General features: G+C 48.7%; 1 protein-coding gene across 6 annotated transcripts in view; it reads right to left on the bottom strand.

Annotated features, from left to right (window-relative positions):
• Positions 1-661: 661 nt before the first annotated feature.
• The window catches only part of DOCK3 (dedicator of cytokinesis 3), a 699,272-nt gene continuing 672,126 nt past the window's right edge, over positions 662-27,807 (bottom strand). For 3 of the 6 annotated variants that reach the window (XM_031009748.3, XM_031009750.3, XM_055382515.2), the window contains 12 exons: positions 27,627-27,713; positions 26,979-27,158; positions 26,276-26,359; positions 26,040-26,156; positions 23,485-23,606; positions 22,121-22,259; positions 21,444-21,591; positions 10,276-10,394; positions 9,027-9,114; positions 5,288-5,410; positions 4,652-4,734; positions 662-3,809 (listed from right to left, as the gene is read on the bottom strand). In XM_031009748.3, coding sequence (XP_030865608.3) covers positions 3,300-3,809; positions 4,652-4,734; positions 5,288-5,410; positions 9,027-9,114; positions 10,276-10,394; positions 21,444-21,591; positions 22,121-22,259; positions 23,485-23,606; positions 26,040-26,156; positions 26,276-26,359; positions 26,979-27,158; positions 27,627-27,713 — 1,800 coding nt within the window. In that variant the 3' untranslated portion in view covers positions 662-3,299. The remainder of the gene's footprint in view (positions 3,810-4,651; positions 4,735-5,287; positions 5,411-9,026; positions 9,115-10,275; positions 10,395-21,443; positions 21,592-22,120; positions 22,260-23,484; positions 23,607-26,039; positions 26,157-26,275; positions 26,360-26,978; positions 27,159-27,626; positions 27,714-27,807) is intronic. The other 3 variants (XM_031009749.3, XM_031009751.3, XM_031009752.3) reach the window with 3 other exon arrangements.

Raw genomic sequence — 27,807 nt, 5'->3', positions numbered from 1 at the left:
CTGGGGTCAGCCAAGACAACAGGTTAGGCAGGAAGGGCGGGCGGCCGCAGGCAAGGCTCAAAGAGGTTTCTTTTTTCTTCTTTCATTCGCGTGGGCAACGGACCCAACCTTTGAAAGCCCACCTGCTGATCCTCCACCTGACCGGAGCCCGCCGTGCATAGGCTGATAGGAGACGTGCGGGGTGGACGGACTGCGGGACATCCGGAGGAAGGGCTCAAGGCGCGCCAAGCTCAAAGCTGGGCCGCCAGTCTAGACCGTGGAGGGAAGCGCCCGGGCCAGATCATCGGTCGAGGACATGGGGTCGCCTCAGAGTGGGAAGGTGAGGGGCTCGGGAGGTGCCCTTACAAGCTCTGAATCGTGGCTTGGTGGCTGGCCAGCCTCCTCCTGCCTCCCCGGCTAGGCCCTCGGGGTCCCCCGCTGCCGTGGGACCTCCTGAGTGGGGTCCCGGGAATCACCAGAGAAGCACTGGAGGATGTTTCCTTTTCGACTGCCCTCCTTTCAAGTGCCCTCCTGGCTGCCTGCCTTGAAGGCAGGATGCGGGAACGGTTGGCTCTACTCAGTGCAAAAAGGACATGTCTATGGGGCTAAAAAGGGCTTGGAGCCCGGCGACAAGGGTTGGAGAGGGGCACATCCTCTGCTCCCATTCAGTGAATTCAGTGGATCAGTATCACGTATTTATCTTTAATTCACATCACAGCAGTCAAGGAAGTGGGGAAAGGGGGAAAAAATCAAGTGGCAGATATTTACATCTAAAATTCACATTACTTGTTGGATTTTGAACATGCTACCACAATATATACAGTAAAATACCTCTTGGGACAATGGTACAAATTTTGTTTCCTTTAACTTTGCTTTTCTGGTACAGGTAAGATCATTTTTAAATCACTTTTTTTCTTTAAACATGAATACACAAAAGAAATGGTTAGAAGTTTCCTTGTTTTAAATAAGCACAGAATGCGGGAGGTTAAAAACACATTTATAGTGCTGAATACCAATTGGACATCACACTCTATACATTTTTTGCTCAAATTCCTGTACAAATACACACCATTCAAATAGGTATTTACAAATAAGCTTGAAAGAATGAAAATCAGTATTTTACAATCTTTTCAAAGGGTTCTCATCTCTGGCCTCCCATTTCCCCTCAGACTGACTTATTCTCCAACAAAAGGGATTTCAGAATGTGTCCTTTTCATTTAGTTAGGGAAAATGGAGAGGGAAAACAAACGGTTTCACCTTGCATAATGCGAAGCCAAATGAACCCATACTCCCCTCCCTACCTCTTGTGCCACCAAGTGGAGAAGGTAGCTGTTCTTATGTGATGACTGCCTTGTCCAGGGATTGACTTTCAGAAGTGCCTTAAAAATCTAAGCCCTCCTACCTATGAATCAAATCCAAAACTAGCCCCTAACCCCTAACCCTCTAACACCTGTGAACACCAGATGGTCCAGAGATTGAAGCTTGCAAATGAATGTAGGCTGAGAAGCAGGCCAGCCCTTTGAGGTGAGGGCTGCTGTAACTGACCCATATCCTCAGCAGCCTTCCGCCCCACTCTGCCTGGAGTGAACCTGGTGGTATCAGAAGGGACCCACACTGGTGATAAACCCCCAGAAAAACCCTGGAGGTAATTTAGACCTCCATCTTTCCCAGTAGGTTATTAGCATTTCTATTAAACAAGCTGGGGTTTGTTTACAAGAGAAAAACACACTGACCACGGCCTTTACTGTCTGGAAAGAGGGGCAGTGGAGAAGGGACAAGGGGCTCGGGCCCAGGGCCTGGCTGTGGAGGTCATACAGGCCAGCAGAAGAGGAACTGGGGGCAACACGCCTGCCCAACAAGGCAGCCTTGTGACCATCATTAATGTGAACTCGAGCAAATAAAAGAAAAAAAAATTTTGTAGGCTTTTTTTTAAAGTAACTTAAAAGCACCCTGGTAAAGTACTACTATACCCACCTGACCCTATCCCTCCAAATAATAAACTGAGAGGAAAATCAGTGCCCTGACTTGAATGAGTTTCCTCTGAAGACACCACTGCTCTGCTTTATAGTTTCCTATAAAGACACCAACAGACTGGGGAGACTGGAGAAACTACCCTCCTGCCAGCCCCGAACCCTGAGTGGTGGTCCCCACGGCCTGGAGTGGGTTGCTGTATGTGGCCACTTGGGAGATGACAATTCTACCTGCATGGCTATCTGCTTCCAAAAGGAGAAGCCCCCTCCCACCCTCTTTACCCAGGAGCCTGCTGAACCTGACCACATGTCCTCAGGGCCTGGAAGCCTGGCTGGGCAGCCAACCCCATGGCTCAGAGGTAGTGCTGAAAATCCCTGATTCAGGAGCTGATGGTAGGCATTCTGGATGCTTCTGAAAGCTTTGAGGATTTCCGGTGCCTGCCACACCCCACACTCTTACACCAGTCTCTCTACCACATAGGAAGGGGACCAGCTCCCCCTAGGAGGAAGGTAGCTAGGATAGCCTCTCTGGCTCCATACCTCCACTCAAACCCCAGAGGGTGGGAGATAACCCTTGCAGATCCAGTCACCACTGGGGCTCCTGTGGGGCATGAGGTGTTTCAAGAATGGAAGGGAGCAAATGGTCAGAAATAATGTGATGGAGAGAAAAATCCAAGGTGGAGTAGGAGACGGCTGGCCCATTGAACCCTGGCAGTGCCCTGGGCATGCAGTTAGGCCAGTTACATGCCTGAGCCAGCAGGTTGGTCCAGCCAGCCCCTCAGTAGCACACTCCTGGATGGAAGAGGGGCAGGTGGGCAGGCATTTGTGCAAAACAGCTTGTGGCCCTTTTTCCACCTGTGACATGTCTATATGGTCCTTGCAATCCCTGAATGCAACCATGAACTCTTCTGTCCATACAGCAAAGGAAGAGGTCCTTAGTGCAATTTCCATTCGGTGCATCTCTACCCTGGAGGGAGGGCCTGGGCTCCCACTCCTGGGCCCTGCAGTGTGGCAAAGTGATTCTGTCTGTGCAATTTCTCCATGTAGCTCCACATAGTCCAGAACTGCAGGAGGAAGAAAGCATCTACTGCATAAAGGAAAGAAAGGAAAACCCATAGAAATGGAAATGTAAAAAAATAAAAAGGGAAGCCACAACCCTTCATGCTGCTGTGGCCTCTGTACATGGCAACACATGAGTTCACGGCAGTAGAACGGAGACTTGGGGGTGGTTCTCTCCTGAGTGCAAGCCTCTCTGGCTCCCTGGGGTGGGGCTGGGGGACTTGCTTTTCAGACCTGGAGTGATTGGCAAGCTGCTTACTGAGGGCGGCATCCCAGCCGCCTCGTTGCCCCTCACTGCTCCCCTCGGCCGTGCTCCCAGGCCATGCGGGCCTGCTCCTCCTTAGCGCTCCCAGGAGGCAATGGAGCCTTGCGGTGCAGGCCTCGAGGCCTCTCAGTCTCTTCACGCAGCAGCACCCCCTCATCGTGCTCCAGGGCCGGCAGGCGGGGGTGGTAGGGCTTGGGCGGCAGCGCAGGCGGGTCCATGGGGTCCTGAGGGATGACGCACCCTGGGGCTGAGTGGCTTCGGCATGGCTGGGCCTTGATGGAGTCCAGGACGGCAGACTCAGAGAGGCTGTAGTGGACAGGGAGGTAGGGTGGCTCAAGATCTTCGTCAGCATTCCAGGCCTGACTTGGCATGGAGTCCATGGTGTCAGTGCGAGGTGGGGCCTCCGAGGAGTGCCCAAAGTTACTCTCACTCAAGGAGGACACGCCGCTGCTGGCACTGCCGGACAGCGTAGAGTTGCTGCCGTCCAGACCTGACTGGGGGCTTGTGGGGGAGGCTGGGATAGGGTGGAGAGGAGACTGCGAAGGAAAGGGTGGGCATGTTAGAATCCCTCTCTCCAGACAGGCTGACTTGCCTGCCATAGGAAGACCAAGAGCCTGCTTATGAATGAACTTTAACCCTCATCAACAGCATGTTTCTTGTTTCTTCAGCAGCAAGCTCCCAGCTCCTCCCACCACCCCCAAGCCAGTGGAACTCCAGAATCATCTGCATTTCTGTGGCCAAAAAATTGCCCTGCCCTGGCTGCTGGGCATTGGTGCCCCCTGGTCCCAGGTCACAGGCTGCCGTCGGTGGCTCTGGGATACTGACATAAAGGCTGGGTCATCAGGCCTGTCGAGGGGGGGCAGAAAGAACCCTGGTGGGCCGTGGACCAGAGGAATGTATTCTGCTGCTAAAATCTGTGATAGACTCAGTCTTTTCCAATTTGCAGACAAGCTAACAGGTAGGAAATTTTACTCTCCTGAGTTTTTCATAAAGTTCTTGCTTTTACTGAATTCTAGTTTGAAATGCTCTCTGATCCACCACAGGAACATTTGTTTAGCTAGCGAACTACAGTGTGTTGATACCTTGGTGCTGGCTGAGAGCCCCCAGGTTTCCCAGTGCTCACTGCCCACACACTCTTGGTACTGTGTGTTGTTGTCTCCAGGACCCTCTGATCTCCCTGCCCCCATCACATTTGCTGCAGGACACAAGTGTGCACCTGCAGCTCAAGTGTGGCTCTGGCCACCCCCAGCTTCTGCCAGGCTGGGTAGAGAGGTGAAGGGGAGGGCTCCAGTTCCTCCTGTAGACCCCAAGGGTGGTTCTAGAGCAGACGAGATGACTCATCTCACAGCCTGGTGGGGCTGCCGCTTCAGTACATTACCTTGCGCAGGGTCCGGGCAGGGAGGGCTGGGGGGGTATCACCCAGAGGGTGGTGGAAGGCGTCAAAGTGTAGGGAGTAATGACCTGCAAAGGGAACAGAACCAGAGCCTCAGCTGGGGGCCCTGCACAGACTTCATGCCAGCACCATCTTGCTGGGCCAACTGGGCAGGCATGGGAAGAGTCCCCTGGGGACCCCTCAGCATTGAGGGCTATGGATAAACCTCTCTTTACACTGGCCTTCTCCAAAACACAGGCTGCTGGGGTAAAAGAAACTCACTCCACACAGGAAGTCAGAAAAGTTGAGTGCTTCAGAGTCTGTGGAACAGGCCTCAGGCAGCGGCAGCTCTAGCCCACTGCTAGGCGATGAGACAGTCTGGTGAGAAGTGTGCCTGGCACAGTCAATTCCATTGTCTTCAGCCTTCTGGTTGGGATGGCCTTCCTGAGCTAACCTGCTGTACTCGGAAACCTCACTGACCCCAAAGCCCAGCAGGATCCTTCCTGTGGTGGGGGTGTTTTGGCTTTGGCTGAGTCGGCCCAGAGAATGGCCCATCTTCTCAGCTTAGATGGCTGTTGCTGTGGCCCTTGAGCAGAGTCTGAGACCAGGGACTATCGGGGGACCCGCTGGAGGTCTTCTTACCATGCAGCAGGCTTCGGGGAGGCACTGGGGGGGCCAGGATGCGCCCCATATGGGCAGACAGGAAGGGCTGGGCCTCTTGGGCTCCGCTATCCAGACTCCAGCTGCTGGGGGCTGCTGGCACAGCTGAAGGGTGGAAACAGATGGCATGAAGGGAGGTTACTTCTTGAGCCACCCTCTGGGAGAAGTACAGCTTGTGGCTTCTCCAGTGTGCACCACGTATCCAGCACACATGTGGGGCATGCCAGCACCTGGAACTAAAAACGCTGGCCATGCAAGGCACTGTGGCCCACAGGGGAGAGTGGCCAGGGATTGAAGCTGCTTAAGAGGAGGGCAACAGAGTGAGTTTATGTCTAAAGAGTATTCAGGATGAGATAGCTGAATGTGCAGCAAGGAGTGAACGCCTGCAGCCTCTGGGATCTGCCAGGAGGAGAAGAGAAAACAGGACAGAAGAGTAGAGATGAGAATGAGAGAATATAGAGAGTGCACAGGACATAGAGCTCCTTGCCAAAGTCTAGAGTCAGCTCTCCTACTGCCCAGGCTCAGTGGGAAAAGCAGGGAGCAAGGACAGGTACCTGTTGGAAAAAACTGCAGCTCAGATCCAGCTGGACCCACTGCTTCCTAACAGGAAGAGGGAGGGCTGTGGAGCCGATGAGTACCCTTTGGCGTCTACAGAACCCCAGTTCCTAGCACCCACATGCCATGGATGCAGGCAAGGGTGCAGTGGGCCCAGGATAAAGGGAAGCACAGAGTGCCCTTCTGTGTTAAAGAAGGAGTCCACTGCCAGAATACTGTCCCCTCAGCCACAGTTGGGATGACAGACTTTTCAGGAGGAGAGAGGAATGATGGCTGGACCTTGGGGTCTGAGGGTGCCACTCTGCAGAAGCAGCAGTGGACATGTGAATTCTTTTGGCCAGCTCCTCCTAGAGAACAAATACCAGCAAAAAGAAATATGTCCTTTCTCTGTGGGAGCCAGGCAACTCTCCCCTTTGGGCTATTAGCAGCAGAGAAGCGGCTCACAATCCAGGTGCTGTCACTGGATTTGTTCTAAGGCCGTGGTAGCTACATTGAGCCTGAGGTGGCTGAGGTTTGGTTTCTTCCTGGCCTAGACACAGAGATGGGAATTTCAGGGCCTAATGGGAGCTGAGAGGCTTCGGAAGGGAAGGAGCTAGAGTCTGTCCTTTGAAAAGGATGTGGCCAGAGGGGCTGGGCCCCCTCAGCTGTCCAGGGATAAGACTGTGACATCCATCATCCTCTTCTTCCTCATTGCGCAGGAACTGGCGTGAGCTTGCAGCAGAACACAGGGTAAAACTCCACTGTCTAAACAGGCTCAGTTCTGAGAATTGCCCCGTCTCCTGGTATGGTTGATAGCTGGCGGCAGGAAGGAGGGGTGTGCCAGTGATTGAGTTGCAGGCAAGACACTTAGCTGTTGCCTGAAAGGAGGAAAGAATTCTGCATCTGATGAGCATCAGGTGGATTTCACCAAATAGCCTCCTTAGAGAGCCTGAGCCATCCCAAGAACAGGCCCACTCACCCATGCTCTCTACAAGATGCAGCATGCGCTTCTTGGTGCTGAGGCTCCCTGTACCTTCCCCTCTCTGCCAAAAAAATCACCTTCTCCATAAAAAGCCACCAAAGAAATATCAGGGAATAGGAAGCTTGGAAATGGGTCTGGGCGGCTTCCCTAAAGGGGTTCTGACAGCCCAGGATCTCAGATGCACACCTAGCCCTGGAAGAATTATGGGGTGCAGATGTTCACCCACAAGGGCTCAAAGGAGCTCTAGGGTAGGAAGGCTATGGGAGAAGAAGGCTTACAGGGCTGTAATGGTTTACAAAAGGGTGCCTGCCTGAGTGACTCCATATAAACCAGAAGCCATCAAGTTTTCCCTGCAGCCTGATGTCTGTGAGCAGTGGGGCCAGTAGACCTTTGCCATGTAGCATAAATGCACTGGGGCTAGAGGGAAGGCTAATATAGAATGACTTATCCTAGGAAAAGAGGGGTGATCCCAACTGTATCCTGTCGCCTCCCTCCCTCACCATTAACAACTGTCCAGCACTGGCCTGAGGCCGCCAGTGCATAGCCCATGGTCCTGAAGGCAGGCTCACCTGATCTGGGAGTCACTGCATGGCAAAAAGAGATACCTGTAAGTGAGAGATGTAGTCCTCATGGGACTCAGAACCCTGACAGACAAGAGAATGATGACAAGTATGTATAGTTCCTGCCCTGGAGGATCCAGGTAGAGACTTAGGGAGCTACACTCTGGCCTGTGTGTTGCCACTGGGCAAATGTCTGATTAGCTGCCTTCTAAATGCTGGCCTTGTGGTACGGATATGCTTGCTCTGGGCTCAGCCTCTGTTCTGAGACAACCCTCCTTTCCTTCCACACCTAGGGGTGGGCATGTCCAGCTCCTTGATGTAGTCGTAGTCTGGCCTTGGCCTGAGGCCTGAAGCACTAATGTGTCTGGTTGGGGTAGGGTCCTGGTCTGGCCACCAGCACTTGTTTGAGCTCTAAGCCTGTCTAGACTCTTGGCTACTTCTGACGTTGCTCTGCATCTCAGCTGAAGAAATGCCACTGTGGATTCTGGCCCTCCAGGCGAAAAGGGCACTCTGTTTTGGGTCACAGGTGCAGAAGTCCAAGAAGCTGCATGTTTTCGGGATATACGACCTTGAAGCTATGAAGGCATCTTCAGCCAGTCTCCAGGCCCTTTGTGGTGGGGCACCCAGCTTCAGTGCCCATCAGTGTTTTGTCTCTTTAAAGAGGACACAGAGGTATGTCCTCCATGATGAGCAAAGGCGGAGCATAACAGTGGGGACAGCACATAGCACTCGAACAGATACGATGATAACGTGATGATGACAGCTTTGGAGGGACATGTTCTGATGGAATAGGGGATGACAGGTTGTATTGGTGGGAACTGAGTGTGCCCTAAACTCCAATAGATGGAGCAGCTAGGCAGAGAACCTGTGAGGAGAGGGGCAGATATGAGGCCAGGTTCTGGGTGGCAGGAAGGCTCAGCACTTAGTATTACTCTCTGTTAAAATTAACTCAGATCTCCGTGTCTGAGGTCTGAGTCTGCTTCTTCCATCGGCTTGCAGAAGCAGAACACAGGGTAAAATGCCCACTCTCTAAACAGCCACAGGTCTAAGGAGGATTGCTCAGTCTCACAGTATGGTTGGTAGCCTTGCAATAAAAGATGGATTCACAGCAGCTGCTGGCCAGAGTGGCTACAGGAGGACTGGACTCCTTTGGGGCACCCTGGGCTTCACTTGGAGAAGCCTGTCTTTGGGAAACAGCATGTCTTTCCCCTTCCTCTTGGGGCTTGTTTGGCCACGGCCTGTTCTGAGCTCCAAGGAAAGATCCCTGAGGGCCCAAGCTGAGAGGGACCAAAGGGGCCACAAGGCCTGCTGAATTCTGGGGGTGGCTGGGAGGAGTCTAGGGAAGTAGTTTTCTACAGTTTGCACACAGAAGCCCAAGTTTCCATAAAGGTGGGCTCAGGGCAGGAGGCAGTTGGGACCTCTTTGAGGGTAGGCCCTGAGGAAGGAGGGATACAGGATATAAACCTTAGCATCAAGCCAGACATGGGTTAAATAGTGAGCACAAGAACTGGTCAGAATTCTGGACAGACAGACAGACCTGAGTGTTGAAGTATGGCTTAGCCCTGGCCAGCTGGTACTCAGGGACAAGAGTCAGACACTCAGGATGGGGACAGACATGGGGGGAAGGCCACCTGGGGAACAATACCTTTTTCAGCCACAGACAGATTGGGATCACTGCAGGGTTTGCAGGCTCCGACCACTTGCTGGAACAGGGCTCGCTGGAAATTTGGCGGCTGAAGGAAGGAGATAAACATTACAGAGAGTGAAAACAACCAATTATATCTTGGGAGGCAGTGTTGTGGGCCACGAGAGACAGGACACTACAAGATCAGACAGGGAAAACAAAGCAGTGGCACAGCTCACACTTGAGATATACTGAGACCTCCAGGCCAGCCCTAGGAAAGACTGTCCAGGGTGTCTGGTTCTCAGTGCTTCTATACACAATATTTGTGATACCATCCTCCAGTATCTGGCTAGGACCCAGGCTGTCTTATGTAGGGCCCAAGAAACAGAACATAGCTACCTGGGAGCATCTGTTTGCATCCTTTTGTCTGGCCAGAGAGATCCCCACTTCCCCATGAGCACTGACAGGTTTAGCCTCCTGGAGAGGCCCTGCACAGGCCCATGCTAGCACCGAAGGCAGAGGAAAGGACAGTGTCAAGCCTAGAGTCACAGACAGGACTTGCTGTTTTAATGGGCAGCTGCCAAGCAGATCTCATCCCTCTACCTGGCAGAGCCAATCAGGCACAGGGAGGTACCACTAAGAAACTCCTGGCATTCTGAGGCTAGGTAATGGTCACTGAGAGGTGACTTTTATGGACCCTGATAGAAGGGCAGGGACAGACTGCCCAAGGGAGGGAGTTAATCCCTACAGCTTCTTGTTCAAGGTCCCCAGGCAGAGCATTTGGAGAGCTGTGCAAATGGCATGTAGAACAGCCCCAGCAGGTAGTGAGGGACTTCAGTTGGATGGATGAATAAAAGAGGCAGAGTTTGCTCCAGTGAGGATGCCCCACAAATAGGGAGGAAGAACATCTTCCAGACTAATGTGTCCACCACTGCCTTCTCAGAACAGGCTGCAAAGAACCAATTACCTCTGCTAGACTGTTTAGGGATGAGGAGTCCAGGATCTGGCGGGAAGGACAGATAGCTACATGAGCAATGCTGGTTCCAATGGTGGTTCCTGCCACCATTCTACTCACGCCTACACTCTGTCTGGATTGCTGGTCCTCAGGTTCACTGCACTCCACATCCAGAAGCCCAGCGGCCTTTTGCGGGATCTTACAGCGGAATGAGAGAGGCACGTAGGACAATGCAGAAGGCCCCGCAAATGCAAGGAGGGAAGCACAGGCTAACACACTTGCAGCAGAGGACAGTCAGTGTGGTGGGTCTATTACCTGTCCGTTCTCCAGGATGGCTGCTGGATACATGGCACTGCTTGGGCGGTCCCGGTATGTGGGCAGCAACAACATCATTTCACGGGCATGGCGGTACTTATCTGGCAGAGAGGGAGAGCCTGTAACCAAGTGAGAACAATCAAGCACAGATGACATGCCACAGATGGAGGGTCCAGCAGTCAAGCATCCTCAGGACTAGGGAACCAGGGTAGGTGTCCCTTGCAGTTAGGGTGAGGATGAACTCAGCAAGCACAGGAGGAATGAAGCAGAGTCTGGTTGTTAGATGGTGGCAGTGGCTGCACCTCATGTCCCAGCCAAGGCTGACATACAGCAGGCTGGTGAGATGCAGATCCACTGACAGAGCCCCCACCATGCTCAGAAGCAGAGGGTGAGGAGAGTTAAGAACTGGAGCAGGGTGGCTAGGGGCTCCCTGCATCCAGCACTATCAGGAAATGGGTATGGCCTGTATGCTGGGCTCTCCTGGGGTCCAGGCATGGGAACAGGCCAGCTTGCAATGGAGACACTCACACAGAGACAGAGACACTCAGATAACATAGCCACACTGTTATTACTTGACATACTGTGTCTTTACGCACTTACCTTCTCCTGACACCACTGGCCCTGTTCTCACCTGGCTCCCTACCGACTTTTCTCAGAGGCTTCTCCCTTCTAGATTCTAGGTTCCAGCACCTGGCCTCTGCCTTCCTGCCAGTCCTACTGCAGCCCTAGAGCCAGGCTGGCTGGGGGCCAGGGCTCTGCACACAGGTTGCTCTCTGGGGTTTTGCTCTGTGACACTTGCCCTTCCGTGAACTCAGGGTTCATGGAACTAATGTGGAAATTATGGAGCTTTAACTCAGGCTCTTTAGTTGACTTGATTCATGTTCTACTCCTGTGAGGCCTCTGCAGTGATTTCCCCTAGTCTGAGGGACTGTTATGGAGGCCACACCATGCCACGTGGTGTGACTCAGTCCCCGTGGATTCAGGCCATAGCCGTAGGTCCAGGAACTTGTCAACCCATGGTCCTTGAGAAGATCTTCCACAGAAGCAATAAGAGTAACTTGCCGGCTTTCCTGGGGGAATGGGTAATTTGGAAGGCCCTCCAAATGTGCTCATTGTACCAGATACCAGCATATCCATGAGAAACCACTGGGGGGAATCGGAGCCCTCACAGGAGGATCACCTGGATCTCAAGCCTCTGCCTGGCTCTATTGGTTGAAACCCCTCTCTGGGGTGTCCTCTGAGTGAAGTTGGGTAGTTTAGACCAACCCATGGGCTCCAGCTGAATCTGCAGCTGGGGTCAATCTGCAGCTCCTAGAGGCTCTGTGTCTCTGGAACTCAGGGTCTCTGGGGCTTTCCTTTGAGTGTGCAGTGCCAGCACTGTCAGGACACAGCTAAAAATACGTCTTCTTCAGCCAGCTTGCCAAAGGAGTCCTTGAGAAATTCCTCTTGTATTCATTTCAGTCCAAGAAGATGAGGCTAAAATACTTTGAAGAAGTCAGCGTAATAAATACCAGTAATGTAACTTTTTCCACAGTTGGTCTGAGTGATCCTGTTTGTAAAACCTCAGGGCTGGCTTTAAGACCCAGTCATTAAAAAATGTCCTTTCACTTGTAAGAGAATGACTAAAATATGATTTTTTAAACTCGACCTGAATTGCTATTTTGTGATTTTACTGGTTTCTATGTTCTCTTTTAGAACCTGTACTCTTAGGCAACCTCAAGAAGATGGCTATGTAAAGAGAAGTGAAAAAAGCACCTATTCTCACTGACCGATATAGTGCTTTCCCAGCAAGAAACTCTCAGAATGCTTCCTGAGCATTGCAGCCCACAGCTCTAGACAGGACTACTCTCTGTTCAGTATGCACCGGAAAACACACAGCACCTTTAGACCAACTCAGTAACACCAAACCCATATCTAATGCCCGTTCCACACCAAGCATGTGATTGGAACCTGGTATACTGTCTTGCTCAGGTTGTCCATGGTCTCTCACCTCATGGAGCTCACAGCCTGGCTCATAAAGAAAACCCCACATCTGCATACTCAATATCCTGATCCGTGTGAGGGGCCTTGCAGGCCATTCCTCTCAGACATTTCCAAAGCAACAGGAATCACAGCAGTGTCCATGGGTATGGCAAGGAAGACCACTGGTCTCATGACCACTCTTGGGAGTGGGGGAAGTAACCCCAATGCAAAGGCTTCCCTCAAGATCACCTTTACGAAAGCTTTCCCCTCCCTGGTAATACCAAACACAAACTTCAAACAGAGTGGACTGTTTCCTCCCTTCTTTGCCCAGAGTGTATCTACTACAACATCTATTACATACATTTGAAAGTATCAGTCTTTCTCTGTGATGCCATGTCACACAGACCCTTCTATTTTGTCTCCCAGGGCCTAACACTGTGCTTGATAGATGTAGGACCTGCACCTTTCTCCAGATGAGCCTGCACATGGATGGTATGGAAGTTGTGGTCTAGAAGGGACTTGCTTTCTTTCTTACTGCCTCTGATCTTTTCACTGTTCTCTTTGGGCCCAGTTCTGTTTAACCATTTTGTTTATTATTGCACTTAATGTTTACCCCCAAAAGGGAAGGGGCTTCTCTCAGCCTTCCTCTGTGTGATATTCTGGAGTTTGGCCATTGTGACAGCTCATCTCCAAAAATGGTGACCATCAACACCCTCTGTCCCAAAACACACACACCATTCCTTACAACATGAGGTGTAATCTCATTCCTCTTTCTGGTATCTGGGTTGACATTAGTGACTTGAGGAGACAATAGAAACGTGGGGACTTCCTGGGACATCCAAGGCTGGGTAAAAAGGAGGCTTGAGGCTTCTTCCTGGGTCTCTTGGAATGCTTTCTCTGGGGAAAATCAGCTGCCATGCTGTGAGAAGCCTAAGTCACATGGAAAGGTCATATGTAGGAGCTCAAGTTGACAGCCCCAGTCGCACCCCGAGCTGACCACCAGCATCAATTGCCAGCCATGTATGTGAGCCATCTCGAATATCTAGCCCAGCTGAGCTTTTAGATGATTCCAGCCAGTGACATCTGACACCAAGTGAGAATTGCTCAGTGAGCCCTGTAAACCCACAGAATAAGAGATGATAATAGATTGTTTTAAGAAGTTTTGGGGGTGGTTTATTATGCAGCAACAGATAACCAAGCCATTTGAAGTAAAAATGAGTTATTTCCAAACAAGGAGAAGATAATTTCTCTCTATTCAGCACTGACATAGCACACCACCTGCCCCCAAGGCAAGAGCCATGCAGGTTCCTCACTGAGCATTCAGTAAAAGCTTGATAAGTGAATAAATCAGTCAACGGCTGGAAGGAAAGGGTGGTAACTGCCAGCCTGTGAGGTCCCCAAGAGCAGGGCCTGCTTATTCCTCCTCTTTCTTCTTTTCAGGACACTAAGTATCTGGAACAGCCTAGAGGAAGTGTCTGACCAACGTCAGAGTGCAATTGAGTTCAAATGTCCATCCTTGGTTGCCTTCTGTGTTTATCAATCATCATGATTCAGAGATCTGTCCTCAGCAAGAATACCAGATAAAGTCTTAGATATGTCAGAACATATCTTAGAGACGCTTTAGGTTAGGGAAAAAAACAAAACCAGAAGGGATTACAGAAACTGTTTCTGCAGCTGTATTCAGGACTGTTTACCTGAAGACACTAAATGCCAACCTCAACTGTGGCATTCATGGCTCAGGGTTTCTTTTCTTTTTATTCCCAAGGCCGTCTTTCAGTGTGCCTTCTTGATAACACATATCACTGCTCCTTCTCTATGTCTGCAGCTTTCACATACTGACAAATCTTCAGCATGCACCAATCTTTTGGTTCATTTGTCCTATTTAGTACTAGAAATGTCTGCTTTCAAATGCTGGCTCCCCTTTTCTGACCTCAGAGTCCATGCTAGGGAGGCAATATGGGCAGTGGAATGGGCATGAGAGTGAGGGCTGGTGAGTGTAAAGATCTGTGCCCCAAACTTAGCTTGGCTGTGAACTGGCTAGGTGGCCTTAATTCCCTTGCCCTGGAAATGAGGGCTTGGTCTGAATACTTCAGGTGAAGTCTGACTGTGCCTGCTGCAACCTTACTCCACTTCCCTCTACAAGCTGCCAAGGCTTTTCCCAGGTGGTCACTGCATCTTTTCACTGTGCCATACAGCAATCACTCCTACTGTGGGCTTCTCTCCATCACTCCTACTGTGGGCTTCATGGGTTTGTGTGCTTTAGAGAGCTTCTTTTCTTAATGACTTCCCATGTCATACATTTGTGCTATTACACCAATCAGACATAGATTTTCACATAGTCCCATATTTCTTGGAGGCTTTGTTCATTTCTTTTTACTCTTTTTTCTCTAAACTTCTCTTTTCGCTTCATTTTCATTCATTTGATCTTCAATCACTGATACTCTTTCTTCCAGTTGATCGAATCGGCTACTGAAGCTTGTGCATGCATCACGTCATTCTCATGCCATGGTTTTCAGCTCCATCAGGTCATTTAAGGACTTCTCTACACTGTTTATTCTAGTTAGCCATTCATCTACTCTTTTTTCAAGGTTTTTAGCTTCTTTGCAATGGGTTCAAACATCCTCCTTTAGCTCGGATAAGTTTGTCATTACTGATCATCTGAAGCCGCCTTCTCTCAACTCGTCAAAGTCATTCTCCATCCAGCTTTGTTCCATTGCTGGCGAGAAGCTGCGTTCCTTTGGAGGAGAAGAAGTGCTCTGATTTTTAGAATTTTCAGCTTTTCTGCTTTGGTTTCTCCCCATCTTTGTGGTTTTATCTACCTTTGGTCTTTGATAATGGTGACGTACAGATGGGGTTTTTGTGTGCATGTCCTTTCTGTTTGTTTGTTTTCCTTCTAACAGTCAGGACCCTCAGCTGCAGGTCTGCTGGACTTTGATGGAGGTCCACACCAGACCCTGTTTGCCTGGGTATCAACAGTGGACGCTGCAGAAGAGCAAATGTTGCTTTCTGATCCTTCACTCTGGAAGCTTTGTCTCAGAGGGGCACCCTGCCATATGAGGTGTCAGTCGCCCCCTACTGGGAGGTGCCTCCCAGTTAGGCTCCTGAGGGGTCAGGGACCCACTTGAGGAGGCAGTCTGTCCGTTCTCAGATCTTAAACTCCATGCTGGGAGAACCACTACTCTCTTCAAAGCTGTCAGACAGGGACGTTTAAGTCTGCAGAAGTTTCTGCTGCCTTTTGTTCAGCTATGCCCTGCCCCCAGAGGTGGAGTCTACAGAGGCAGGCAGGCCTCCTTGAGCTGCAGTGGGCTCCACCCAGTTCGAGCTTCCCAGCTGCTTTGTTTACCTACTCAAGCCTCAGCAATGGCAGATGCCCCTCCCACAGCCTCACTGCCTCCTTGCAGTTCAATCTCAGACTGCTGTGCTAGCAGTGAGAGAGGCTCCATGGGTGTGGGATCCCCTGAGTCATGCGCAGGATATAATCTCCTGGTGCACCCTTTGCTAAGGCCATTGGAAAAGTGCAGTATTAGGGTAGGAGTGTCCCGATTTTCCAGGTACCATCTGTCACGGCTTCCCTTTGCTAGGAAAGGTAACTCCCCGACCCCTTGCATTTCCCAGGTGAGGCGATGCCCCACCATGCTCCGTGGGCTGCACCCAGTGTCTGACAAGCCCCTGTGAGATGAACCCAGTACCTCAGTTGGAAATGCAGAAATCACCTGTCTTCTGTGTCACTCACGCTGGGAGCTGCAGACTGGTTGTGTTCCTATTCATGATGGGGAGAATGGAACCAAACTGGAAAACACTCTTCAGGATATTATCCAGGAGAACTTCCCCAACCTACCAAGGCAGGCCAACATTCAAATTCAGGAAATACAGAGAACACCACAAAGATATTCCTCAAGAAGAGCAACTCCAAGACACATAATTGTCAGATTCACCAAAGTTGAAATGAAGGAAAAAATGTTGAGGGCCACCAGAGAGAAAGGTCAGGTTACCCACAAAGGGAAGCCCATCAGACTAACAGCAGATCCCTCAGCAGAAACTCTACAAGCCAGAAGAGAGTGGGGGCCGATATTCAACATTCTTAAAGAAAAGAATTTTTAACCCAGAATTTCATATCCAGCCAAACTAAGCTTCATAAGTGAAGGAGAAATAAAATCCTTTACAGACAAACAAATGCTGAGAGATTATGTCACCACCAGGCCCACCTTACAAGAGCTCCTGAAGGAAGCACTAAACATGGAAAGGAACAACCGGTACCAGCCACTGCAAAAACATGCCAAATTGTAAACACCATCGATGCTACAAAGAAACTGCATCAACTAACGAGCAAAATAACCAGCTAACATCATAATGACAAGATCAAATTCACACATAACAATATTAACCTTAAATGTAAATGGGCTAACTGCTCCAATTAAAAGACACAGACTGGCAAATTGGATAAAGAGTCAAGACCCATCAGTGTGCTGTATTCAGGAGACCCATCTCACATGCAGAAACACACATAGGCTCAAAAGAAAGGGATGGAGGAAGATCTACCAAGCAAATGGAAAACAAAAAAAAAAGCAAGGGTTGCAATCCTCGTCTCTGATAAAACAGACTTTAAACCAACAAAGATCAAAAGAGATAAAGAAGGCCATTACATAATGGTAAAGGGATCAATTCAACAAGAAGAGCTAACTATCCTAAATATATATGCATCCAATAAAGGAGCACCCAGATTCATAAAGCAAGTCCTTAGAGACCTACAAATAGACTTAGACCCCCACACAATAACAATGGGAGACTTTAACAGCCCACTGTTAATACTAGACAGATCAATGAGACAGAAAGTTAACAAGGATATCCAGGAATTGAACTCAGCTCTGCACCAAACGGACCTAATAGACATCTACAGAACTCTCCACCCCAAATCAACAGAATATACATTCTTCTCAGCACCACACCACACCTATTCCAAAATTGACCACATAGTTGGAAGTAAAGCACTCCTCAGGAAATGTAAAAGAACAGAAATTATAACAAACGGTGTCTCAGACCACAGTGCAATCAAACTAGAACTCAGGATTAAGAAACTCACTCAAAACCACTCAACTACATGGAAACTGAACAACCTGCTCCTGAATGACTACTGGGTACATAACAAAATGAAGGCAGAAATAAAGATATTCTTTGAAACCAATGAGAACAAAGACACAACATACCAGAATCTCTGGGACACATTCAAAGCAGTGTGTAGAAGGAAATTTATAGCACTAAATGCCCACAAGAGAAAGCAGGAAAGATCTAAAATTGACACCCTAACATCACAATTAAAAGAACTAGAGAAGCAAGAGCAAACACATTCAAAAGCTAGCAGAAGGCAAGAAATAACTAAGATCAGAGCAGAACTGAAGGAGATAGAGACACAAAAAACCCTTCAAAAAATCAATGAATCCAGGAGCTGGTTTTTTTTGAAAAGATAAACAAAATTGATAGACCGCTAGCAAGACTAATAAAGAAGAAAAGAGAGAAGAATCAAATAGATGCAATAAAAAATGATAAAGGGGATATCACACCGATCCCACAGAAATACAAACTACCATCAGAGAATACTATAAACACCTCTATGCAAATAAACTAGAAAATCTAGAAGAAATGGATAAATTCCTGGACACATACACCCTCCCAAGACTAAACCAGGAAGAAGTTGAATCCCTCAATAGACCAATAACTGGTTCTGAAATTGAGGCAATAATTAATAGCCTCCCAACCAAAAAAAGTCCAAGACCAGATGATTCACAGCTGAATTCGACCAGAGGTACAAAGAGGAGCTGGTACCATTCCTTCTGAAACAATTCCAATCAAAAGAAAAAGAGGGAATCCTCCCTAATTCATTTTATGAGGCCAACATCATCCTGATAACAAAGGCTGGCAGAGACACAACAAAAAGAATTTTAGACCAATATCCCTGATGAACATCGATGCAAAAATCCTCAATAAAATACTGGCAAACTGAATCCAGCAGCACATCAAAAAGCTTATCCACCACAATCAAGTGAGCTTCATCCCTGGGATGCAAGGCTGGTTCAACATATGCAGATCAATAAACGTAATCCATCATATAAACAGAACCAAAGACAAAAACCACATGACTATCTCAATAGATGCAGAAAAGGCCTTTGACAAAATTCAACAGCCCTTCATGCTAAAAACTCTCAATAAACTAGGTATTGATGGGACATATCTCAAAATAATAAGAGCTACTTATGACAAACCCACAGCCAATATCATACTGAATGGACAAAAACTGGAAGCATTCCCTTTGAACACTGGCACAGGACAGGGATGCCCTCTCTCACCACTCCTATTCAACATAGTGTTGGAATTTCTGGCCAGGGCAATCAGGCAGGAGAAAGAAATAAAGGGTATTCAATTAGGAAAAGAGGAAGTCAAATTGTCCCTGTTTGCAGATGACATGATTATATATTTAGAAAACCCCACTGTCTCAGCCCCAAATCTCCTTAAGCTAATAAGCAACTTCAGCAAAGTCTCAGGATACAAAATCAATGTGCAAAAATCACAAGCATTCCTATACACCAATAACAGAGAAACAGAGAGCCAAATCAGGAGTGAACTCCCATTCACGATTGCTTCAAAGAGAATAAAATACCTAGGAATCCAACTAATAAGGGATGTGAAGGACCTCTTCAAGGAGAACTACAAACCACTGCTCAACGAAATAAAAGAGGACACAAACAAATGGAAGTTCCAACATTCCATGCTCATGGATAGGAAGAATCAGTATCGTGAAAATGGCCATACTGCCTAAGGTAATTTATAGATTCAATGCCATCCCCATCAAGCTACCAATAACTTTCTTCACAGAATTGGAAAAAACTACTTTAAAGTTCATATGGAACCAAAAAAGAGCCTGCATAGCCAAGACAATCCTAAGCCAAAAGAACAAAGCTGGAGGCATCATACTATCTGGCTTCAAACTATACTACAAGGCTACAGTAACCAAAACAGCATGATACTGGTACCAAAACAGATATATAGACCAATGGAACAGAATAGAACCCTCAAAAATAATACCACACATCTACAACCATCTGATCTTTGACAAACCTGACAAAAACAAGCAATGGGGAAAGATTCCCTATTTAATAAATGGTGCTGGGAAAACTGGCTAGCCATATGTAGAAAGCTGAAACTGGATCCCTTCCTTACACCTCGTACAAAAATTAATTTAAGATGGATTAAAGACTTAAATGTTAGCCTAAAACCATAAAAAACCCTAGAAGAAAACCTAGGCAATACCATTCAGGACATAGGCATGGGCAAGGACTTCATGACTAAAACACCAAAAGCAATGGCAACAAAAGCCAAAATTGACAAATGGGATCTAAACTAAAGAGCTTCTGCACAGCAAAAGAAACCACCATGAGAGTGAAAAGGCAACCTACAGAATGGGAGAATATTTTTACAATCTACCCATCTGACAAAAGGCTACTATCCAGAATCTACAAAGAACTTAAACAAATTTACAATAAAAAAAATCAAACAACCCCATCAAAAAGTGGGCAAAGGATATGAACAGACACTTCTCAAAAGAAGACATTTATGCAGCCAACAGACACATGAAAAAATGCTCATCATCACTGGCCATCAGAGAAATGCAAATCAAAACCACAATGAGATACCATCTCACACCAGTTAGAATGGCAATCATTAAAAAGTCAGGAAACAACAGGTGATGGAGAGGATGTGGAGAAACAGGAACACTTTTACACTGTTGGTGGGACTGTAAACTAGTTCAACCATTGTGGAAGACAGTGTGGAGATTCCTCAAGGATCTAGAACTAGAAATACCATTTGACCCAGCCATCCCATTACTGGACATATACCCAAAGGATTATAAATCATGCTGCTATAAAGACACATGCACATGTATGTTTACTGCGGCACTATTCACAAAAGCAAAGACTTGGAACCAACCCAAGTGTCCATCAATGATAGACTGGATTAAGAAAATGTGGCATATATACACCATGGAATACTATGCTGCCATAAAAAAGGATGAGTTCACATCCTTTGTAGGGATATGGATGAAACTGGAATCCATCATTCTGAGCAAACTATTGCAAGGACAGAAAACCAAACACCGCATGTTCTCACTCATAGGTGAGAATTGAACAATGAGAACACTTGGACACAGGGTGGGGAACATCACACACTGGGGCCTGTTGTCAGGTGGGGGAAGCGGGGAGGGATAGCATTAGGAGATATACCTAATGTAAATGATGAGTTAACGGGTGCAGCACACCAACATGGCACATGTATACATAGTAACAAACCTGCACGTTGTGCACATGTACCATAGAACTTAAAGTATAATAAAATAAATAAATAAATTTGTGACATTTTTCTTTGGTTTCATAATAATGAGAAGAACAAAGAGACTCCCTCCCTCTGAAGCCTGGAAGCAAGAGCAAGTGACTGGCTGGCAAGCTCAGACCACTGTCACTACCCTGCAAAGCCAACCCTGGGAAGCACTAGATCCTATGTACCACAGCTAATTTCCATTCCACTGCAAATGTTTCTGTCTACAAAGACAGAATCAACTTTCACTTGGGAACTAGGATTAGAATGTGAAAAAGATGCAAAGATGCTGCCTCTCAAAGAACAATATTCATTCAACTGAACAAGAAATCAACTAATAATTGGCAAAGTAAATAGGTTTTTACAGAGCCATCTCTCCTGAGAAAGCCTTTCCCAACTGAAGAAAAATTTTTTGGTTGCTGTTACTGTTTTAGAATAACATTTTCCAGGGTTAATTTTAGTCTCCCGATTTACTTTTCATACTTTGTCATCATGCCTGATTCCTCAAGACAAAAGACTCACTTTTGCCTAGACTTTGATCTTTGTTCTAGCAAAACTTTCAATGGGAAAGAAGTGAGCTTTCTTCTAAGCTGTGTGTCCTGTGACTGAGGTAGAAATGCAATGGCTGCACAGCGGCAGCCACTGCTCAGAGCGGAGTCTGAAGCCAGCCAGGGAAGAGGCCTGGAGGCAGGAACTCTCGAGTCCTTAGTGGTAAAAGCACAAATGAGTATTCTCTAAGTCACAGGGCTGCTCAAAGACACAGCCACAGATGAGAGGAAGCCGAGTGGCGTTGATGAAGACCTCTCTTCTCCATTCTGCAAGTAGCACCCTGCCATCCTTACCTCGGGCACTGGAAGGGGCAGAGGTGATCATCTGGGATGGTGCTGAGTGAGTGGAACTCAGGCTGGAGGAAGAAGGGCTTGCCTGGGACGAGGACAGAACAGAGACGTTGGTGACTGAGCCCTGGTACCTGGGGTTGGGATACGCGAGCTGCAAAGGGAGAAAAATCAGCAGGATGGAGGTCTGAATGGCCAGGACTTTAGGGCTGGCACAGAGTTTGCTTTTTCATGCCCTGAGGTGTTCTGCCCCAGTGCCTTATGCTATCCCCTGAGCCCTGATGGAGGCCAGGCTAATGGCTGGGCAACTAGGGGCCACCCACACCACCCATATGGAGCAAAGTTGTTGGGCTGGCCATACTACGGTGACCATGGAGGAAGCAGGGCTAAGCCAACAGGAATGCCAGGCAAGGGGGCAATCTGGCAGAGGATCTTTCCCATGGGATCTCCTAAAGCAACCAGGACTGAAGCTGGATTTTCTTCTTGGGAAATAAGGCCTGGGAACCGAGACTTAGGATGGTGTGTGGAAGAATGGCAGCTTTCTAGCTCTGGTGAGGGGTGTTCTGAATTCAGGAGCTAGAGAATTAGGCAGGGTTGCCAAGCCCTCAGACTAGACACTGCAACAGCAAGGTGAGTTCTGTAGGCATGGTGCCCTGGCCCACTCTCTGTGGACAGCTCTGTACCTGCATGTGGTGGTACAGGTCCTCGGGAGCATCGCCCATGGAGCCGTCACCCAGCATCACCATGTTTCCTGCTTCACTAGACGCATGTGAGGAGAGAGAGGATGATGAATGGCGGCCTGTGCCCATCAAGTTCATGGGGCTGTGAGCAAGAGTGGGAAATAGGGAGGAGTCAGGCCCATGGCAGGTGGCAGGGGGACAGTAGAGCGGAATGTGTGGAATAGTCATCCCTGATTTCAGCTACCACCGGTTTGGAGGGTTCCATAGTCAATGCTCATACCCATCTGAGGCCTGGAGCAGTCCTGAGCTGTACCCTGCTACTCAGGAACCCTTGGTCTGGGAGAGACAATGGTGTGGTACACTGGACAAGCCTCTACCTACAGCTACATGGCTTATGGCCACTCAGTTGCATGACATTAGCAGTTTCTCAGGAGGAATAAGAGATATGCTAAATCAGGTCAAAGATCTCAGGTCCCCCTTTCTATGGGGTATTAGTCTGAGTCAGTGCCCACCCCCCACCCCCCCACACCATGATGGGATCTGCTCCTTGGTCAGGGGCTTCTCCCTAGTGTGGGAAGCTACCAAAATAGCCGGCTGTGAACTATCTGCGGGCCTCCTTCCACATCTGTGGCCAAAAGGCTTGTCAACAGCTCTCCTCTAGCAATACCAGGAAAGCTTCTCATTCATTTGTTCCTTATTTACTAAGTACCCACTCTGTGCTGAGCTGCTGCTCACACTGGAAAACAAGCCTAAGTGAGGGGCTCCTCTCACTAGTCTCCTCCTCCAACCTGGCCTTCCTGGCCTAGAGGCTTTCAGTATTTTCAGTTGAGCCCAGGCAAACCAGTCTTTGATGTTCACATCACTATGCTGTTTCTTCCTTAAAACTGACTTGGTGATCCTCATTCTCCTTGGGATCAAGTCCAAAGGCCTGCATGAACAAGGCCCATTCAGAGCTGATCCTATCTCCTTTCCATGCCCTGGAATCCTGCACTCCAGCCACTTGGCTCTACTCAGAGTGCTGACCAGGCTGGCTTGTTCATATCTTGAGGCTTCTGCATGTGTCAGTCGATTTTCCTAGATCTTGCCCTATCACCCTCCTAACCCCTAGCAAACATCTACTTATCCTTTGAGACTTACCCCAAATGCCCCCTCCTCCATGTTCCCACAGTATCATGTATACACTTCTCTTACCCAGGATAGTGACTGACTGAATGCAGGGTGTGGGTCCTATGGCAGGAGCCACATAAGTGTTTGCTGTGTGCATGGGTAAGAGGGCATATGAGTATACATGAGGACTCTTTCCTCTGACCCTTGACAATTTAGACTCACCTCTCCAGAGGGAACCCTCCCCAGCCCTAAGGCCATACCTGTGCCGATGGGTCATCTTGATGCTCTCCGGACTCATGGGGCTATGGGATGCCAGAACATTTCCCCGTGGGGTGCTGGTGCCTGAACATGCAGGACTTAGCTTATCCAAACCTGGAAACTCCTGTTGAGAAATGAATGCCCCTTCATAGAGAGTAAAGAATAAATAAGTAACTAAGGGATGTGAGGGAATAACTGACTGGTGATCAAAAATGTAAAAGAAACAAAAAAGAATCATATGGTTGGCTGAACCTGAACTGCTGACTTCCTTTGGGCAATGCCCTCTTCACGACTAAAACACCCTCCTAACTGCACTGGAACCTAGACCAAAGGCCGTGTGCGAGGCCCCAGGTTGACTCCACAGTAAGAGAAGCACATCTGGAATAAACTGAAGCTGGTCTGAGCTCACAGGAGTGTGTTAACAGGTTTTCTCGCTACGGAATAAGTAGAACAAGATCTGGGAAGAAGGAGAGGAAGAGCTTATTATTAGTTGTCAATTGGTGGGCACCAATTACATAAGGATTGGGGTTGGGTTTTATTAGACTGCTAAATGGCCCAGCTCTTAGTGACCTGGGTTGTCTGTGACACAGTCTACGGGGAGACAGAACATAAAATCCTGATGTATGTAACTGAAAAATAGCACAGCTCTATTTTAGCTTAATCAATTCATATTAAGTATGTAGATTTCTGGGCAGACATTTCTGATCTCAAACCCTACTGGGTGACAGCATGTTTGTTTGTGTCCCTGTATACAACTCAGAGGAAACAACTGTTAAGGTTTCCTCAAGTCCTTCAAAAGCTGTAGTGAACAGGGGCCCTAAGTCCACTGGGGATATTTCTGAGCTTGGTGTGAAGAAGCACTGGGTTTTCCACCCGCTTCTTCCAAAGCATACAGAGGGCTAAAATGTATTTCTGTAGCTGGAGAAAGGCTATGTGTGCACACGGAAGAACGTGATGTATATAGGAAAGTGTTTTGTGCTTTTTGCTGCAACCCACATGGCAGAGAACCTCCTCACTGGCCAGGCTCCAGCCTGCTTGGGTCACCTGCTGTGATGGGGAAGTTTGCACACAGCAGAGACCAGTCAAACAGGCAGGAGACCCTGGAATGAGAGGTAGTGGAATGAATACCCACCAGACTCAGCGATACTGCCCAAGTTCTTAACTAAATGGACACTCCAATTTTAAGGCGGAGATGTAAAAGAGCTTCTCTGCATATTTCACCTTGAAATACCATGGGAGAATCCTAACAGAGGGAGAAATTTCAGGATCTCCAGGCTTTCCTCTGGAAAATGTGCCCCTACCTCTCAAACTACAACAAGCTTCTTTTTCTCTTTTCATGCTGTCCACACTTGTCCACACAGGCTGAGACCTGCACTGGGAGCCTGGAGGGACGGAGATGACCAGAACCTGCAGCATCCAAGAACAAAGCAGGTCCGCCCCAAATGGGTCAGGCCCACTGAGTTTAAGTAGTTCAACCTCCCTCAGGGCTCCTGTGGCCATGGTTATCCCTAGAGGGGGAATTTTTTGCTCATGACAACCTCGTGCGGCATCGAACAGCTCTACTTCTTGTCTCCCTGCCACTTCTATCCAGTGGTCCTGGGTGATGAGAAGAGAACTTGGCTTGGGTGCCAGGTAGCAGCAGGTAATTGGGCTCATATCCCTTAAGATCTGGGAGCCAGCCTGTTTAGCAGGTAGGGATCTTTAGAAAACATTTGGAGTCAGCCCCACAGTTGAAAATGAGGTTTGGGTATGTGAATAGGGGGCTCTATCCTCAGCCAGTCAGCATTTCCTCTAAGACCCTGCCAAGGAATACTGGTCCTGGAATATAAGTCCTGTTTGTGTGCTTAAGTCCTTGGGCCAAACCCTACTGTGGAGGCTGAAGAGCTGGGCCAGAGTTAGGGAGACTTTCAGGAGCCTGGCCCAGCCCCAGGACCTGCTTGACTCCTTTAAGGACTGCTAGCATGAAAGTACTGCTCATCCTAGGCTATCTCAGATGTGAGCTTGGATCACGAGACATGATAGAGGAAGCTGGGAAGAAGAGGGAGGGAGAGAAAGAGGGAGAAAAGGGAGTTGGGAGGAAGAGTAAAAATAGGGAAACGAGAACAATTAGAGGGAGGAGAAAGAATGAAGAAGGACAGGGAGAGAGGAGGAGGAGGGAGATGGGGAGAGAAGGCTGGCTCAGGCCATGCCTATCTCTTTAGGTTCTTGGGATGAAAAACATCTCCAAAAAGATCCCTACATGTGGGCCATATACTTTAGCTCTTTTCCTTCACATATGAAAACCTGTCTACTAGCACAGTGCCCTGAAAAATGTTCCCTGCCCTTGAATCTGGCTCCTCCTTTGGGAGTGAGTGAGTGAGAGGATCCTCAGCATCCTTCCCCTGGATATAGCATCCATCCTTGCCCCCTGTCCCTCTGTAGGGAGAACAGCCTCTCTCCCCCACCCCGGTCCCTGCCCAGGCTCCCTCTCTCCTATTTTCCTTTGGTTTGTGGCGTAGGTCTGGAGGAAGTGACACCTGGTTCTACTGCAGCAGGGGCAGGACAGGGATCAACTTACATGGTAGAGACTGGCCCGCATCATCTGGAACTGATCAATTAGCTTCTTATGCAGAGGCCGCATTTCTGGGTGCACAAACTTCTCATGAACTGCTAGCCCAACTCCAAGGACATGAACCTATCAGAGTCACAAACAAGGCCACTCTGTGAACCATGAGCAGCCCCTGAGAACGGCTCATCTTGTAGTGCATGGCTTTTCTCACCAGGCTGCTGGTCCCCAAGCTCTCCAAGACATACCTGCTCCTGCATAAGCTCCTTGAGCTGGGTGATCTTCTCAGCATCTCCTGGGTGCTTGTTGATGTAATCTTTATCAAAGAAGGCCTGTGAAAGGAAAGGCCAAGTCAGGAAGACTCTTCCCAAGACTACTACTTAAATGGGGCCCAGGAGACTTGAGTCCACTAATGCCACCTAAAAAACAGCCAGGCTGTCTCCTCATAGGTACATACACCAGTCTGGCCTGTTTGAACTTCTGGCAATTAGAGGTGTGTTTTTTTGTCTGAGAAGGATTGAACGTGGCCAAGCCATCTAAGTCTGGATGCTGACCCCAGTCCCTCATGGAGCCTGGATGGCCTAGGTAGGGCAGGCAGGACTGGTGGACTGGGAGTAGGGGCTAGCCTCTTATCCAGCCTACGACTCACTTCTCCTGACGGGCTGGGCTCCAAGGCTCCTCTTGGAGGGCACTTAACATCCTCCCATAATCAGGATTACAGATTACCCATCTTAGAGTTCAGAGAATAAAAATGAAGAAAAGGCCCTACCAGAGAACTGTGCCAAAGAAATAGAGAGTGATAGGGAGCTTAGGGCCTCATTCCAGGACCATGTCAAGAGAGGGCATGTAGGGAAGGCTACCTAAGGAGACTATAATCTTGAAAAGAGAAGCCTGTGAGCCACCTTCCCAGCCAGGCTGGCTGCATGGATTTGGCCTGTGGCCACAGCTTACCTCCTGATAGCGTGCAATGCCTCCATTGACAGCTGCATCAATGACACCATTCAGGCACATGCTTAGCAGGTTGATGTTGCCATGCACCTGCTTGTGTTGATACTGGCTGATCAGGGAGCGTAGCTCCTGGTTCTTATTCTCAACCACTTGGATGGCATTCTCCAGAGGGCTCACCTCCACCTAGGGGCACACAGCACAAAGAGTCATCCCAGAAATGATGATAATCCCTCATCATCTTCCTGAGAGCTGGGGTCTAAGATCTGTGGTACTGATTCCCCTTCCTTGTTCCTGTGAACTTGAGACTCCCTGGACCCTTTCCACTTCTGTTGTCTGATTTATAGGCACTTGGAAGTACAGCAAATAGTGAAGAACACTAGTTCTGAAATCAGAGCACTCTGGTTTCTTGAATCTCAGAGAATAGTTTTCTCATATGTAAAGTAGGAGGTTGAAAATACCTGCTGCTCAGGGGTGTTGTATGGATTAGATAAGAGAAGGTACACAAAGATCCTAGCACAGGGTTGACCTGTGGGAGCCTTGGCCAGGCAGGTGGCCGACGCTCTCTTTTTCTTTAGTCCTTAGAGAAGGGCCCCCAGAGCTGGGGCTGATGGAGCAGTTGTGAAGCTCAGCTTCATCTGAGACATGTCTCACCAGTTCCCTCCTCTCCACTTCAAACCACCGAGAGATGCCAGGCAAGCTGTGGGTCAGGGTCAGTGTGGTACGTTCAATCCACAGGCTCTGTAGGGAGGGAACAGGCAGGTGTGGGCAGTTAGGCAAGTTTTGCCACACCCTGCCTCCCTGAGGGATAAAACAGTGGTGAGTTCCCAAGAAA

The sequence above is a fragment of the Gorilla gorilla genome, chromosome 2, assembly GCF_029281585.2.
Source record: "Gorilla gorilla gorilla isolate KB3781 chromosome 2, NHGRI_mGorGor1-v2.1_pri, whole genome shotgun sequence".
NCBI classification, from domain to species: domain Eukaryota; kingdom Metazoa; phylum Chordata; class Mammalia; order Primates; family Hominidae; genus Gorilla; species Gorilla gorilla.
Note: the sequence above shows the minus strand (reverse complement) of the source record. Positions and strands in the feature narration are given on the sequence as shown.